This window comes from Ursus maritimus, unplaced genomic scaffold, assembly GCF_017311325.1.
Source record: "Ursus maritimus isolate PB19 unplaced genomic scaffold, ASM1731132v1 scaffold_22, whole genome shotgun sequence".
Lineage (NCBI taxonomy): Eukaryota > Metazoa > Chordata > Mammalia > Carnivora > Ursidae > Ursus > Ursus maritimus.
In genome coordinates this window covers 37,524,009-37,541,576 of record NW_024424675.1, presented here as the reverse complement: position 1 = coordinate 37,541,576, position 17,568 = coordinate 37,524,009, and the positions used below count along the sequence as shown (strand labels likewise).

Genomic DNA, 17,568 nt, shown 5'->3' with positions numbered 1-17,568 from the left:
CCTTCTGCAAAGAGCTTTTCTCTAATTAATCTATCCAAAACACATCTCCACCCCAATACATCAGTTTCATTTCTTTCATGACACTTAACAGTAATTTATTTGTTGATTTGTCTCCCATTTGCATGTAAATTCTGAAATAGGAAATGTCTTATTCATCTTTATCCCAGAGTTTAGAATCGTAACTGGTACACTTGATGTTTGTTAAAAGGAAAAAAATATATATATCAAGTTAAAAATCCCATCTGAATGTAAAAAAAAACTGGCCACAATCCCCAGAGAAAACAAAATTTCAAAGAATAAAAAAATATCTGGATCCTGTAACAGATACCGGTCATATTAACAGCCCAATTTTTGAAAAAAATCTTTCACTAGTTTGAGAAAATGCCAGATTGGGTTCTGTCTCCCCATTGTAGACATCAGGACTCAAATTCTCAGCCTCTCTTGCAGGTAGGATGGAGGCGTGACTAGGCTCTCCCTACCAGACACACCTCGGAAGACTGACTCAGAAGAGCAATCAATGTAAAGCGATTCTGCTTTCTGTCCCGAGCCATGGCTGAAGTGCTGGGCTTCCCTAGATGGGGCAGCAGAGCATAGAAAGTGTTCTCAGGTCAGTTCTGCGCGTGATTTGGGGCATCACTCCTGGAATTACAGCTTTAAGGCTGTCCCCCAAATTCTCAGAAGCACCTCATCTCACTTTAACAAGCCCCTTTCCCACTTAAGCAGCCCGAGCGATCTTCTGTTGAGATCCAAGCTTGCAGGAACTACCAAAACTGTTTCAATCAGTCTTTAGAAGAAGATATAGTTCCCATGTCTGTCCACTTTGTTTCTTGGTATGTATCAAAAGCAGCTTTTGTCCAGGAAGTAAGAAGCTGAGACACAGGCCAGCCATCTTTACTCTCCTTTTCTGGTCTCAGGCATTTATTTCCACAACTCCTTGGGAAAAACAGTCCAAGAAACCTGCTCCGTCTTTACAGCAAAGGTTGAGGCATACCCATTCAAAACATGGGTTACGATGTTTCACAGTTAAAAGGTAAGGACTACCCTAATTTTGAATTTGATTGTTAAATACCATCCTTTTATGATAAAATAAGAGTCTATATCAGAGGTTGCAAACTGAGTAAATCTGACCCTCAAGGGTTTTGTCTGGTCCACAAGCTGTTAAACTTTAAAAAGTGTAGCCAGAGATACAAAAATTTCACATTTACATCTGTGATTTCTGAGGATTACAGACCTGCACGCAACAATCAGTCGGAGAGCGGAGGCCCTTTCAACACGGGCAGGTATTCTTCAACTTGCCATGGATACTGACCAGATCTTTACTTTTAATTTTGTATAGATTAGAAGTTAGGCTACCTGCCATTTCATGAAAATGTTGTTTAATAAGTAAACATAAAAACACCTATGTTTTGTACTACTATGAAATACGGGAATAAAATAGATTAAATCAAAATAGAAAAGGCAAATTGAAGGGGAGAAATGGGAAGTTGTTCGGTGGGTGTCAAGGTTCAGCCACGCAGGATGGTGGGTTCTGGGATCCGTTGTACACCGTGTGTGTGTGGTTGACAATACTGTACCGTACACTTGGAAATTACTGAGAGGGGAAATTGGGTGTGTGTGTGTGTTGTGTGTGTGTTTCGCCACCATAAACAGAATCAATGTAATCCATTGCATTAACCAAAGAGAAAAAAGCAGCACATAATAATGCAGAAAAAGCACTTGATGAATTCAATGAAAACTTAGCAAACCATAAAAGGAAGGAAATTTCTTTAATCTGATAAAGGACAGTAGCTACAGTAAAGCAATAACAAGTAATATTGGTCAAATAGTCAAAGTTTTTCACCTAGGATCGTGGAAAAAAAAAAAGAATGCTCACTATTCCACTTTAATTCAATACTGTATTTGGTGTACTTGGCCAGTAAAGCAAGAAAAAAAAAAAAGAAAAGAAAACCAGACTGGATAAGGAATAAGGGGCAGGGGAGGGCAGAAGGTTGGGACTTAGGTTTGAAGATTCCAAAGCAAGCCAAACCACAGTATACAGTGTGTATAATACTGTAAGAAAATTTTTTGTAAATCAGCAATTTGTAAGAGAAACTGACAGACTACAAAGGTGGTTTCCTTTATCTTACTAAATAGCTCACTTTGATATTAATTCAAATATTTAATAGAATGACCATTTCCCATATAATTAAAAATAATTTACATTTTAAACATTTTTTGTAGAATATATTCCATCATTTGAAACAGAAAGAAGACCCAAACAATGTCTTAGCAAACAATAAACTGACCTTAAGTATATCATCTGTGATTAATTCAGAAGACTAAGTTTACTACACCTTTCCAAGCATTAATATAGACGATTCAAAGTATTTTTTGATTGGGGAAGGTAGGAAAAAAAGCAGAAGAGAAAAATGATCTGTCAAAACACAAAATCCTGTCACTTAATGTTATAACTCACATGTTCAAGACATCTTCTAAGTGCTGAAAACACAAGACAGTTCTCAAAAACAGTATTATAACCCATTAATAACAACAGCATCCAATACATCAGAACAAAAAAGCCCCTTATAAAAAGGAGACCATGTATTCAGTTATTGAACAATCCCAGTCTTTTCCATGCATTCCTGGAAAAAATGCAAATAAATGTATCTTTTGGGTAACATGGCAATCCACATCTGCCTCCGGTCAGACTCTCCCATCCACCTTAGTACTGCGGAAATGTTCCATCAACTTTGGCAGCCCAGGCCATGAGGCCCCCCACAACATCCTGAACCGTTAAAGATTCTAAGTCCTGGACTGCTGTCAAGGACTGCAGGATCTTCACTGCTTTCTGGGAGTCATTGCCCAGTTTGCAAATCACATAAACTGGGAAAGCTGCCCCTTCCTGTGTGCCCTGCCTCCCTTCCCGGATTGCTTCTCCTAGGAGCTCCAGGCTCTGCACATCCCTCCGTTCCAAATGTTTCAAAGGGATATGCAGGGCATGAGGCAAACGACAGATGTCCACCTCCACTTGAGGCCTGACGTCCAGCAACAGGTGGGGTGAGCCTGAATCGAGAAGTCGCTTATAGTCGGTGACCGAAACTCGCTCCTCTGGGCTCAGCAACTGCAGAGAGCGGCACTTGTCCGTGGCTGAGGAGCCACAGAAGGCCTCGTAATCCTGCAGGTCAGTCACAGTGGGCCGCTCGCCGCAAGCCGCACAGTCAGGCCTGCGGCTCCGAAGCTGAATACAGCGAAACTGTCCTCTGAGGGCATCAAAGATCAACAGGCTGCGACTGTAAGACGGACCCAGACCAGCTGCGATCTTCAACACTTCCAGTGCCTGCAAGCAGCCCAGGACCCCAGTGACGACACCGAGCACCCCGCCATCCGCGCAGTTGGTCACTGTCTCCGCTGGAGGTGGTTGGGGGAATATGCAGCGATAGCAAGGCCCGCCGTCATAGTGGTACACTGTGATCTGGCCCTCAAAGCGCAAGGCGCTGGCCGACACGAGAGGCCGGCCGGCAAGCACACATGCGTCGTTAACCAGGTAGCGAGTGGGCACGTTGTCAGAGCAGTCAGCCACCACGTCATAGCGGCGGACTAAGTCTAGCGCCGTGGCTGGCGTAAGCACCTGAGCATAGGGCACGCACTCCACCGCAGAATTGAGGCGGCGCAGCGAGGCGGCGGCCGAAAAGACCTTGGCTTGGCCGGCAAGCGCCTCGCCATGCAGCACCTGGCGGGCCAAATTGCTCATTTCTACGACGTCGTAGTCCACGAGGCCGAGGCGGCCTACGCCGGCCGCTGCCAGGTACTGCGCCAGAGGACAGCCGAGCCCACCGCAGCCCACGACTAGCACGGACGCGGTGGCCAGGCGCAGCTGTCCGTGCACGCCCAGCTCAGGCAGCACTAGCTGCCGGCTATAACGCAAAATCTCATCTCGCGACAGGGCGGCCTTCGGCGGCAGGGGCGACACCGGAACCAACCGCTCTGGCTCCTGCTCCGCCAAAACAGCCGCCGCCAGCCTCTGTTTCAGAGAACTTAGCTCTTCCTCACGCCGGACAACTTCAGCCTGCAAGGCAAGCACCTCCTCCCTGGAAGCCATGGCGCCCTTCCCGGAAGTTGTCTTGAAAGGCATTTCCTTTTCCGGCTTAGCGTCTCCTAGCGACTGGAATAAACTAAAAAATTTTTACGGAACATAGGAAAATGTGATAAGTAGACGTGTACTTCCTGGAGAACCCTCAGATTCAACCTTAAAGATTCATAGTTCCTGGATATTTCCAGTGGAACCACGAAGAGAACCTTAGGAGAGCTAGAACCCAACCACATAGCCTGTCCCCCCTCTTCCCGAGTTTGGTACGGTCCGACCCGTCCCCTTCCCGCGCCGCGTTGTCGTCATTCCGTTTCCGGCGTCCCGCGCAGTTCCGCCATGGCTTCTGAGGAAGCGAGCCGTAGTCCTCGTAGGTCTCGGCGGGAGCCGGAGGGGCGCGCCCCGCGACAGGACAAGTATTCAGTGCTTTTGCCCACCTACAACGAGCGCGAGAACCTACCGCTCATCGTATGGCTGCTGGTGAAAAGCTTCTCCGAGAGGTAGCGTGCCCGGCCGCCCTTCCTGAGGAATGAGATGAGCTGGCTTCGCCGGCCTGGGTGTCGGCGGCAGTTGGCTGCGCGAGGCGGCCTACGCGGCCTCCCTTCGACTCTTGAGGGAAGCCTTGGGGAGAAGGCCACCCTTGGAGAAAGCAGAGGCTGATACTTCTGGGGTTCTCTCCGTGTCTCGGGTTCTCATTCCTGCCCTTGGGTTTTGTGAGACATCCCTTATTGTACACTCCCACCACCTCATTCCCCCTCCCCCCCCGCGGCTGCTTTTTTTTCTTTCTTTCTTTCTTTTCTTTTTCTTTTTTTTTTTTTTTTTTAAGTACGGTTAGGCACCCTTTCAATTGGAGAGAGGTTGAAAGCTTGACCTCACTCCTAGATGGTCAGGATGCGGTAGGAGCCGGCAGTCTAAATGAGCACGCTCACTCCCGCCCCCGTGCTGAGTGCTTATGTAAGCATGAGGTTTGATCTCTGTGGGTTAGGGAGCTTCTACTGCTTGGCAACTTCGTTGGTCACTAGTGGATGTTTGGTGTGGTTGTTAGAAACTAGGGCTTTTAGAGTTTGAATTTGAAAGTTATTTATACAATTTTTTTTTTAATTTCGAAATATCCTGGTGTTAGTACGAAGTAACTTGTTTTAGGGTTATACCAGTGGGATCATGTATAGATCTCTGAAGATCTTTCCATATCAACATATACCAACCTAGAAAATTATTTTTGAAAATTCGTTAATATTCCATGTGACTTAAAATTTAACCGGGTCATCCCAGTGAACACAAATTATTTCTAGAGCTTTTTTGTTTTTCTTTTTTGACTTTTGCTTTACAAATGAAAACAGACTTTGTTCACCCCTTATATTCCGCTATTTAGAAAAGTGCTCGACACATCGTGAATTCTTTAGAAGAATGTTGCAATAAACACGCTCCTACTTTTACTAGTGTATTGGGGATAAAGTCTTTTCAGGATTGAATTGCTGAGTCAACAGATGTGCTTATAATTGACAGGTATTACCAAATTGCTCGCAAAAAAAAAAAAATGTACTGCCTTAGGACTGGCATTATTTGGAAAGTGCCTGTTTCCCCACCAACCAGCCAACCCGGGCTTTAGTAAACTTAAATTTTTGGAAATGCTAATTGGTGAAAAACATTGCTGTTTGGACTATAATTCTTTGAATGATGTAACTATCTTAATGTGCATGGTTCCTCACAGTTTTTTTAAATTCATATCTTTTTCCTCTTTTATTTAGTTATCTTATTTTGGTTTCTATAACCACTTTCCAAATGAGAGAAATTGTGATATAGTTGATCTTGTTCAGTTTGTCTTTTGAGTCTCAAATATTTTTTGCTTTAATCAGAGTAAAGTTTGAAGAAGGAAACAACGATTTTCTTTTCAGATGTGGTCAAATTACTTAAAGACAGCTTAGCTGGATTCCTATAAACTACCTTACCCTCAGGTGTTCTAGGCACGTTGAAGTGAGAGAAAGTATAATTTGCTAATGAATGACTTCATTTGTTCATGAAGTATATCTCTTTCAGCATATCAGCTAGACTCAACATCTTACATATTTTGGCTTGTAAAGCAATTGCCCAAATTAAAGCACTGCGGGGAGCTGAGGTCCCAGTATTTCCTCTTAACAGGCTGACTTTAGCTTTCTTCCTAGTTTGTTGGGACTTTTTTAAGCCTTTGACAGTGAAATGTGTTTTCTGGTTGATTTCCTTATATTTGTTTTTAGTATAGACAGAAAGGAAATAGTGTTGTGGGGGTTTTGCTGTGCTTCCTTTACTTTCCACTTAAATTTCCCAATAAAGTTTAAAAAAAAAAATTTAAAAACGGGGTGGGGGAAAACATAGTGATAACATGTACAACCAAGTATTGTGTTGGCTTGTTTTTAGAATAGAAACGGTACCATAAAGTTAATGGAGAGCCAATAGAGAGATGTTCATTTTGAAGCATATTGACGTCTTATGTAATTCTCTGTGCTTTTTGTATTTAATAGTGTGAGGTAATGAGTACAACTATTTGAAATAGTGATGTAAGAGATTATGTCGCCGTTTTAAAGAGGGTATTTTAACAGATGAAATCGTATTTGTTCCTTATGTTATTTAAATCTATTTGGAATTAAGAGTATTCACTCAGCATTTCAAGTCAACTTGAGATATCTTTTAAATGTACTTGTGAAATGTTTTTTATAATCTAGATTTGGTATTGAGGTTCTACATTCCATTTCCTAATAGGTAAGTAAAACTTTATGATATCCTATCATATATATAATTGCTGTGATTTTTAAAACTAAAGCGTATGTTTTCTGTGTGAGAATTTTTTAACATCTCAGGACTTCGTTACAGCATTTTTCAGCAACATGCTGAGTTTGGAGGTGAAGTACTGAATGACCTTTATTTCATTTGGTAATTAAAGTTTTCCTTAGTGATTAATATGACAATAAATTCCCACTTACACTGATGAGGAATTAGTAATTTTAAAATTATTTTTTATTTTGAGAATACTGTCTCCAAACAATACAAACTTTCATTTTGTTTTTTATTTTAGTGGAATCAATTATGAAATTATAATCATAGATGATGGAAGCCCAGATGGAACAAGAGACGTTGCTGAACAGTTGGAGAAGATCTATGGGTCAGACAAAATTGTAAGTCATGTGAACATTTTTCTATCATATCACTTGTGTTTGTTTAGGGAAAAGATGAGAAATGACAATGCCTAAATTCAATCTATTTTTCTAGAAACTGAAATGATAAAAAGCATCTTATACACTTGGGATTCAGATGCATTTTCATTGTGCTTGGGGTTATACATGCCTTTAATATGTTGGGTCAGTAGTAATTGTATAGCAAAATAATTAACCTTTGGATAAACTCTTGTTTTTACAACTTACTCTGCAGATAATTTCTCTTGAAGGGCAAAATTAAAGGATGATACTGAATTGAGAAGGAATATTATGGAACTAGATTGCAATTAGTAATGTGACACGTGTCTTGATTTTTCTGGCTCCCTTTTTTGCAACTATAAAAGCTTGTAGCTGGGGAGGGTGACTGTTTTCATGTGAAATTTGGCATCTTTTTATTTTTCACAGCACTTAGCATCTTTCTTTTTATCTGTAAAGCAGTCTTATGGGAGTAGATTGACTTTCCGAGTCTTAAATTTTAGATTTTCCCACTGTACTTTGAAGGGTGTTGTTTTTCTACTGGAGTAATGTAGATGTGGAATTCATTCTGTAATTGCTTTATAATTTTTATTTTTGATCAGTGGTTTATTTTTATAATGGTTTGTATTTATAAATGTTTGAATATACTTGTGAGCTCAACTTTAGATAATTCTTTTTTTTTTTTTTTTAAGATTTTATTTATTTGACAGAGAGAGAGAGAGAGACAGCCAGCAAGAGAGGGAACACAGGCAGGGGGAGTGGGAGAGGAAGAAGCAGGCTCCCAGCGGAGGAGCCTGATGTGGGGCTTGATCCCAGGACTCTGGGATCATGCCCTGAGCCGAAGGCAGACGCTTAACGACTGAGCCACCCAGGTGCCCCAACTTTAGATAATTCTTGGGCCAAAAGCATGCGGTTAAGTCCAGATTTAATTAGAAAACACATTCTAGGCATTGGGTATTTTATAGTATGTATAGACTAGAGTGTCCCAATCTTGGCACTGTTTGACATTTGGGACCTAATAATTCTTGGCAGGGGTGGGGGCGCAGGGGCGGCAGCAGCGTCCTGTATGTTAGAGAACATTTAGCATCATCCCTGGACTCTTACCCACTAGATGCCATTTGCAGCCCCTCTCCCCAGGGTGGCAACCAAAAATGTCTCTGAGTATCATCAGATGACCCCTTATGGGCAAAATTGTCCCCTCCTCCCAAAAGAGAACCACCTGTATAGACATAAAAAAAAGTCTTTTGGAGAACCTTTACTGATACTTGCATTTTAAGAAAAGCTAATGAAGCATTATAAAAAACTGTCACTGGGTACACATATTCTTGATTAATCCTGGTAATGAAATAATTTCTATTCAGTTGGAGGAGGTGGTGGTTGATAGGAAGAGTTTAAGGGAAACATGTTAACTCTTACACCCATGGTAAATCCTTTCTATGCTAGCTGTTCTTTCCATATCACACATGAGCAACTCAAATATCTATCACACCTCCAATCCTCTGAATAACTTCTGATGTACAGAAGGAGATTAAAAATTGACAGATTTTCAACCTTCTAGCAGTGACTTCTGATGATGTCAGGTTCATTTTTTGGGGCCAGTAGTTCCCCAGTTTTTCTTTTAGAGGTTGTGAGCCAAGGCACTGAATCACATTTGTTATTACATTGGATACTCTGAGTTATGTGTTCTTATATAATCTGGGAACATCAGCCTGACAATATTTTGAACACTTGTCATAGAACTTCATTCAGCCTTGAGGTGTAATTGATTGATCGATCTTAGGATATGTCTACTAAATTGACCTTTTCAAATTCTAAAACAACGTGGCCCTCAAAAAGTTCCATTTTTCCCATCAACCCAATAAATTCAAAATAATGAGAAAAAAAATTACATTCACCATTACAATTTTCCTGTATTACCTGGGAAGTCCCCTGTTCCTTCATTATTTTATGATCTTTAAATCATTTTAAGTAGAAAATTGCCCTTCTCCCCCACCCCAAACAATAATCAGGCGATGCCGTGGATGGCGCTCACTTGCTTTTAAGTGTTGTGTGTGGTTAACTGGGAGAGAAGATGGAGACGAATTATTGTTGAAGCTATTTTACAGTATCTCAAAATATTCAGCTCAGATGCTTTGTTCGCTGGTCTTTCAAACTGGCTGAAATAAATGTTTCAGAAAACGAAGGAGGTTTTTTTTTCTTTAAACTCTGTGAGGAAACTGAGATGAGAGTTTAAGTCACTTTCCAAGGTTACACAGCTAACAAATTGTGGAGGTGGGACTGGAAAAAAAATTGGAGGCACATATCCTGAACTGATAGGGCAAAAGGATCTGAGATTTGGCTTCAGCCTTTCCATGTTGAGTGCTTCTGTTATATTTCATGTATGTCATCTGTTTTCAGCCTCCAACTTGAGATTAGTTTAAGTCACCTATGTTATTTCATAGGTTAGTATTTTTACAAACTGTTCTTTTAATAAAGCATATAATGCATGTTCATTACTTTTAAAACACCTAATTTAACTGTAGGATTGAAAGGTTTGACTACTTAAAAAATATCATTTATCCATAAGTACCAAATATTATCTCTAACAAAAAGATTAGTACCCTGGGGCGCCTGGGTGGCTCAGTCAGTTAAGCGTCTGCCTTCGGCCCTAGTCATGATCCGGGGATCTGGGATTGAGCTCTGAGTCAGGCTCCCTGCTCAGCGGGGAGCCTGCTTCTCCCTCTCTTGTATGCTGCCCGCGTCCGCGTGCTCTCTCTCTCTCTCTCTGTCAAAGAAATAAAATCTTAAAAAAAAAAATTAGCACCCTAATCAAATGTACAAAAACATAATTCTTGGGGCTCCTCAAGTCAATTGAGTGTCTGCCTTCAGCTTGGGTAGACTTAGGGTCCTGGGATAGAGCCCCTCATTAGGCTCCCCACTCAGAGGGGAGTCTGCTTCTCCCTCTGCCCCTTCCCCAACCCCCGGCTTGTCTCTCTCTCTCTCAAATAAATAAAAATCTTTAAAAAAAAAAAAATGTAATTCATAAGAACTGAAATGGCCAAAAATGAAAAAAATAAATAAAATGAAAAAATGTAAGCCACACTGCTAAGTAAGGAATTGCAATATAGGAGGAGAGTACAATTAGCCTTTCTTAGCTAAAGATTTATTTTTATCTTCATTCTTCTTTCAACTTGTTGAATTTGAGAGTATGGTAAAAACAGGTCCACTTAAATATTATGGATCATAGGTTTTCTAAAATGTCATCAAGATTTTCTATGACAAAATTTTTTTTACAAATTAAGTTTTTTATCAAAACATTATAGCATCACGTGAAGTATCTCATAAGCAGTGTGGTAAGCATTCTTCAGAGTATGTTTGCACACACTGTCTGTGAGTTCATGTTGGTTCGCCTGATGGCTGTGAGTTGAGCTCTGTCATGCCCTTCCCTGCTTTATGCTGTCCTCATTGATGGTGAGGTGGCGATAAAGGGAGGGGGTGGAAGGAACTAAGGATTTGAAAGTAAAGCAGTGTAACAATGGGAACTTTTTATTGCATAAGAAATGAAAAACTACATTCTTGTTATAAAATGAAAAAGTTACAGATAAAACTGAAGTTGCCTTTAATGAGCATTTCGTGGTCCACCTCCTAGTCCTTTCTCCAGGGGACACCCCAGTCAGCAGCTTGGTGTGGATTGCCTCAGACCTTTGTGCATGTATGTGTATGTGTCTACATTTGTAGAACTAGGCAATGTGGTGTTTTTTTGTTTTTAAACATAAATGCAATCTTCCTGTATCATTCTGTTGATTTTTAATTGTAGCTGAGATATCTTTTATCAGTAAATTATCTCATTCTTTTAACTGTTCCATAGTACTTTATCATATGGAGCATGGTTTATATTTTATAAAAACTTGAGAAAAAAAAAGATTTTTCCAACTGAAACATAGGATTTATAGAAAATTTAAGGTGAACTTCAAAGAATTTGTTTTTTCAGGGCAGATACCAGGTCAATATTTTTTCAGTAATCATCAGTTGTAAAAATAAAACCTGATAGATCTTGTTTGATTTTGTTCAGTGAGTTATAATTACTATACATGATTGATTGACTGTCTAGTTCTCTTCTATATAAGAGCTCATTGAGCAGGAATGTATTTTATCTTTGTTCCTCCCCAAGACCTACAGCAGTTTGCGTGAAGTTAAAAAAAAAAAGTCTATCCTGGTTGAATTGAACTGAAAATACTTTGTTTAGAGATTTGTAGTCTCAGGTAGCCTGGTTACACACTGGCAAATGCAGAAGGAGACAAGATAGGCTCGGTAGTGAGTCTATTTGAGCCCCGTGCCTCAGAAACTTTAGAGTCAAAATCTTGGCATTCTACTTTTTCAGAAATTTCTAGATGAAAGGAAAAAGCTAAACAAAAAGTCAAGGTTTATATATGAAGCAAAAAAAAAAAAAAGTGACAAAGCGACAAAAGTAAGAAAAGAAAAAAATTTTTAAGTTTCTTGTTAGGCATATAACCCTAAAGTCATGCCATTGGGCCAGTAGAGAATGTAATGAGGTCTTCCAAGCATAAAGTCAGGATAAGTTGATGGAGTGATGTCAGCATTTAAAATCATACAAGGAATTCAGAGAAAGAAGTGTGCATACCCTTTCAGCCAGTGATTCCACTTTTGGGATGCTAATTACAGAAATGACAGGGCCTCTACAAAAGGAAATATTTACAAGTATCTTTACTGTAGCAATATTTGTAATGGCAAATACCTGGAACCAACCTGAATGCCTTAACTAATGAATGACCATATATTGTCTGACTTGTAGCCATAAGCCTGTATTATTTTTGTAACTGAAAAAAATAAAGGGAAAAAGATCAAGAACATAAATAATAAAATCAAAAAAGGAATTGAGAAAACAGATATGGCTATCAAATACTTGAAGGTATAGGATAAGTGAGTTAAATCCTTGGTTTTCATAGGAGAAGGAATCAACAGATGTTCAAAACGATAAATCAAGTAATAGACATAACATATTGTTTACATACTGTTTTCTGGTGGATAGCACCAGTAAAAAATGTTTAAAATTTGACCTGTAGGGTTGGGGAAAAAGAATGTTGTTTTTCCAAACTGTTAAACTATTTGATTTGTTACTAAACACTTTTTTACTTTGGCAAAAAATGTTAAACATACTCTGCTTTAAGGTCTAATAAATGCAGCTGTATTTCTGTTAAAAAAATTTTTTATTAGATTATTTTTAGTATTTCTGTTAAAATGCCGTTTCTTATTCTTGCAGCTTCTAAGACCACGGGAGAAAAAGTTAGGCCTAGGTAAGTAGAAGCTCTCACCCTTCATACCTGCTTCTTGCCTTGGTAAGATTATCCAGTGGTATTTTCTTAATTTGGAACAAGGCCAAAATACAGTGACCTCTTGTGATGGTTTTTAATGATCTTAATGATGTGTATATGGTTTACCTTTAGTTGCCTATATCAGTCAAGGTCCACTTGGGAAAACAGAAACCACTGTCAGTCTTTCAATATAGGGAATTTAGTACAAAGAATCTGGTTACACAGGTGAAGGAATGCTGAGAAACCAAATGCAATGGAACAGTGAGGCTACTCAAGCTAGTAATAGCTAGAGGTTGCTACCACCCCTAGACTGGAGCAACAATAGGAGATGGTGTTTTGGGAGCCCAGGAACCCAGGCTATTTAGAAGGGGTTAGAATGATGGCGTGGGAGATACCTGGCAGGAGCTAGAGCCATGGAGGATATCCAGTCAATGCTAGGAGGCAGAGTAAGAGGGGGGACACCCTTGCACTTTTCCTTTTCTCTCTCCTGGAAACTATCCCTCCTGCCTCCCAAAGCTATCTGACAGCCAGTTGAGGAGAGCACCTGGGCACTGTAGTTCCATGCAATGTAGAACAGAATAGGGCAGTGCCAGAGAAGGGATCTGAGGGCAAATGTTTTGGACCAGCATGCTGCATTAGCTGTAAATCTTTGAACATTTCTTTGTAAGTTGTAAAAAGGTATTCTTTATTTAAAAAAAAAAAGTTTGTCTAGCTTTTTAAACGGGGGGTTATAGAAAATCTCAGATGAACTTAGTCATTCTGAGATGAGTATCTCAGTGCCTTTATTTCTGTTTTTGGTTACAGTTGCTTATGTTGAGAAGTCGTATAATTTTACTTAAAAATAAGGGGAGCATGGAGGAAGCACAATTCTTAAAAATTGAGTATTTGCTGCCTTAAAGACCATCAGTTCTCTGGCATGAAGTATTCTGAATATCTGAACCCAGAGGTTCTTTGGGATTGAAATAATCTGGAAACTGCCGTGAAAGCAACCAGGAATTCCTGACCGATCAGTGGAATTCCAAAAAGCTGTGATTCTCACTTTTTAGCAAAAGAATTAGAAGGGTTCAGCCTTGCTAATAAGATAGTGTGGTGGTTTGGAACTAGGGAATGCAGGAATCCCCAAATCGCTGGGGAACTTTTAGGCATGAAGATGGCTAAATAATTGCTGGCTGCGCCTTTGACCCCAAATACCAGATCCAGGCTCTAGTGTACTAGGCTTACCTTGTAGACGACACTCAGGGGGTAACTTTTGTGGAAATGGGCCAAGAGTGATGGGAAGAGCAGAAGCAGGGAAACACTTTTAGGTAGAGAAGGTGGTGCCTGGGACTAAGGTGAAGTTGCAGATGGAAGAATGGAGAGATGTTCTTGATTGAGAATAAATAGGATTTAATTATAGTTTAGTATCACTTTTAAGGAACTGATGTATGCTTTACAGATGCCTAATTTCTTCCCTGTTCATGTGTACATTTAAGCATTTCTGATGGTTTTCTTAAATGGATATATTTTCATTTTTAGGAACTGCATATATTCACGGAATGAAACATGCCACAGGAAACTACGTAATAATTATGGATGCTGATCTCTCACACCATGTAAGTGCTGTCTTTCTTTATTAGCTATTCATGATATTCTAAGCCTCTTTTACTGACTTAATGTTTATTTTTTTTCTAAATTTCAGCCAAAATTTATTCCTGAATTCATTAGGTAGGTATTTTTAATATCTGGAAGAATTATGATTCAAATTATTTATCTTATGTTAATTTTGGACTTTACTTTTTATTAATTAAAAATGCACATGCTATTTTAAGTTTGGTGTCGGAAGTGAAACCAACATATAGATCTGAGGCTCGTGACTATAGATATGTGGCTAAATAGTATATTTTAGGGACTAATCAACAGATAATTATTTCTTTATTATCTAAATTCTCCCAGACTACAGGAAAAGATGGGAGGTGACGTCCCTGTTAAATGGAATTAAGCCCTACATCATAAGGGTAAAACACCATGAACAAATAGGGTTTATTCCAAGAATGCCAAAATGGTTCATCATGAGGAATTCATCCACATAATTTATCACATTAGCAAAGAAAGCAGCATGATTAAGTCTATAGATGCTAAAAGGTATCTGATAAACTGTACTAGCCACTTCTAATAAAAACTTGAAAGTAGAAATAAAAGGAAACCACTTAAACTTGATAAAGACAACCCAGTCCTAATAGACATCTTACTGAATGGTGAAATGTGGAATCATTAATAAATACATAAAGGTAGGCATATCAGCTGTCATCATATGTGGACATTTTAAGTGATGTAAGAACAAGAATTTAGTATGAATATTGAGAAAGGATATAAAATAGTATTTATTTGTAGGCAATATAGTTGTATTCTTAGAAAATCTAAGACAACATGAAACCTCAGAATAAGAATTTGGAAACTGTGGGGCGCCTGGGTGGCACAGCGGTTAAGCGTCTGCCTTCGGCTCAGGGCGTGATCCTGCCGTTATGGGATCGAGCCCCACATCAGGCTCCTCCGCTATGAGCCTGCTTCTTCCTCTCCCACTCCCCCTGCTTGTGTTCCTTCTCTCGCTGGCTGTCTCTCTCTCTGTCAAATAAATAAATAAAATCTTTAAAAAAAAAAAAAATTTGGAAACTGTCTTCAATATAAGCTAAATGTACTAAAACAAAATTAGGTAATGTTACTCTCCTGTTTCGATCACTTCAGCGAGTTCTCGTTAACAGATGGGAAGAAACTCTCTTCCTTGCCCCTCAAACCACTATGTGATCTGGCCCCTGCCTCCCCTTCTTCTTCTTCTTCTTTTTTTTTTTTTTTTTTTAAGATTTTATTTATTTATTCGACAGAGAGAGACAGCCAGCGAGAGAGGGAACACAAGCAGGGGGAGTGGGAGAGGAAGAAGCAGGCTCATAGCGGAGGAGCCTGATGCGGGGCTTGATCCCATAACGCCGGGATCACGCCCTGAGCCGAAGGCAGATGCTTAACTGCTGTGCCACCCAGGCGCCCCCCTGCCTCCCTTTCTGAGCTCATCTTGTGCCCCTCCCATCCCTCTGCTGCAGGCATACTCCTTCCATTTCTGTGTCACATGGAGCACTGCGTTCTTTGCCTAAAATGCTCTTTCCCTGCTCCTTAATAGCCAGCTACTTCTCATACTTTGATCTCTGCATAAAGTCACCTCAGAGCTATCTTCTCTGCTTAATTCCCAAGAGCCCCTTTGACCGGAGAAGGAAATGGAACCAGGGGAGTAGAAAATGGGTGAAAGATAAAAACAGGCCTTATGTAGAAGAAAGACCAATGGCTGATAAGCCTGAGGGAAGACACGCTGGGATGTTGTCAGGGAAACACGAAGTGAAATAACTGACAGTATTTTATTACCCATTAGTTTGTCATAATTACAAACTTAAAGAGCAACACATCTAGCACCAATAAGATGGCAGAAAGTGGACACACACAGATATTGCTGGAGGAAATGTGAGTTGCTACGGCCTTTTTGAAAAGTAATTTCTGGTGATACCTGTTCAAAATACTTGTAAGCTTTGTTTTAGCAATTCTCTGATGTTCCATGTTGGGTTGTCTAAGCACCAGTATGTAAGTTTATCAGAACGTTGCCACACTACTCATTGTGGTTGTGTTGTTGGGGGCGGGGAGGCCCACCATGATAACAACCATGCAAGTATACGGGTCCAGTGTTCCATGGGATATTTTTGTAGCTATTAGAAAGAATGGGGAAATTCTCTGTTGACCTACAGGGATGTCCGTGATTCCATTATGTATATTGTTAACTGACAGAAGGCAAGTTGCAGAATATACTCTTTTGGGTTCCAATTTTTTTAAAGCAACCAGAATCCTACAGGTTATGTGTGTCTTTATTTTTCTATAAAGAGAAAGGTCTGGAGGGTTACCAGGCTGTTTTAACATTGTTTATTTATTAATAGGGCCAAGAACAGAATGGAGGGGGATTACATTTTAGGATGGTTTCACATGGTGCAATCAGCAAATACTACTGTTTTTTTAGTTTTAGAAATTAATAAGGGGAAAATAATTAGGTTTGAAAATCTTACATTGAAAGATTTCTCAGTGGTGTAGTTCATCTGTTTTCTTGGCATGGTTTTTCCTATGCAAATCTTAAAAGTTCTTTTTGTGTAGCTCATCAAAATAACTATTGAAAGCTCAATAGCTTTTTCCAATTGACAGTTTATTTTTTCTGCAGGAAGCAGAAGGAGGGTAATTTTGACATTGTCTCTGGAACTCGGTACAAAGGAAATGGAGGTGTATACGGCTGGGATTTGAAAAGAAAAATAATCAGGTATATACATGTGCTGCGATTTCTCTGGCTTTTATTATAACTACTGGGAATATGTTTATGACAGGTATTTGGATTACATTACCATGCTGCCTTGGGATTTTTGGGATCAGATTGTTAACTTCCAATATATACTCCCAGATAGCTCCTTATCTACAATTTTTCCTATGATTAAAGCATTTTATTTTGGATATTTTTCACTAAGGAAAAATCTGCATAAACCTTTGAACCTTTGTTAGAAATGGTCTAATTCAGCAAAATTTATTCTGTACCTTCAGCTTTAAGTGAACTATTCATCTGTATTTTTGGACTAAGTAGTCTTGTATACACACACACACAGACACACACAAAGCAAGCCCATAATCAAGGGTTGGGGAAGAAGAATTCACTTCCTGATGGGAAGACCCACAAAGAATTCTGACCATATTTAATTTCTGACCATATTTAATCTATCACCTATTTGTGGTGGTTGAGAAGATGAGATCTATAAAGGATCTATGTAGCTTCCTACTTAGTATAAAACAGCATACCTTTATACGTATTCTTACTAATATTAGTGTTTTTTATTACCCTTTTCATTCCTATTGAAGATTCTGTTAAGTTAATCTCAGTTCTGCCTCTTAAATGTGGAAACTTGGGCAAGTCATTTAAGACCTGTAAGAGCCTCAGTCTTCAGTAAAATGAAGGGGTTGGATAAAACCATGGTTTTTAATC

At 39.6% G+C, this 17,568-nt stretch overlaps 2 protein-coding genes across 3 annotated transcripts in view; one reads left to right on the top strand and one right to left on the bottom strand.

Annotated features, from left to right (window-relative positions):
* Positions 1-1,749: 1,749 nt before the first annotated feature.
* On the bottom strand, positions 1,750-4,145 carry MOCS3 (molybdenum cofactor synthesis 3). The gene has a single exon (XM_008698001.2). The coding sequence runs from the start codon at positions 4,109-4,111 to the stop codon at positions 2,702-2,704; it is 1,410 nt and encodes a 469-aa protein (XP_008696223.2). The 5' UTR covers positions 4,112-4,145; the 3' UTR covers positions 1,750-2,701.
* A 228-nt stretch (positions 4,146-4,373) lies between these two features.
* Positions 4,374-17,568, top strand: part of DPM1 (dolichyl-phosphate mannosyltransferase subunit 1, catalytic) — a 19,725-nt gene continuing 6,530 nt past the window's right edge. Inside the window, exons 1-7 of one of the 2 annotated variants that reach the window (XM_008698003.2) lie at positions 4,374-4,563; positions 6,911-6,970; positions 7,113-7,212; positions 12,488-12,521; positions 14,055-14,131; positions 14,218-14,243; positions 16,762-16,857. In XM_008698003.2, the coding sequence (XP_008696225.1) occupies positions 4,403-4,563; positions 6,911-6,970; positions 7,113-7,212; positions 12,488-12,521; positions 14,055-14,131; positions 14,218-14,243; positions 16,762-16,857 (554 nt within the window). In that variant the 5' untranslated portion in view covers positions 4,374-4,402. The remainder of the gene's footprint in view (positions 4,564-6,910; positions 6,971-7,112; positions 7,213-12,487; positions 12,522-14,054; positions 14,132-14,217; positions 14,244-16,761; positions 16,858-17,568) is intronic. The other variant, XM_008698004.2, reaches the window with a different exon arrangement.

Coding starts and splice junctions, on each gene's coding strand:
- MOCS3 (XM_008698001.2), bottom strand. CDS start 4,111: ATGCCTTTCAAGACAACTTCCGGGAAGGGCGCCATGGCTTCCAGGGAG.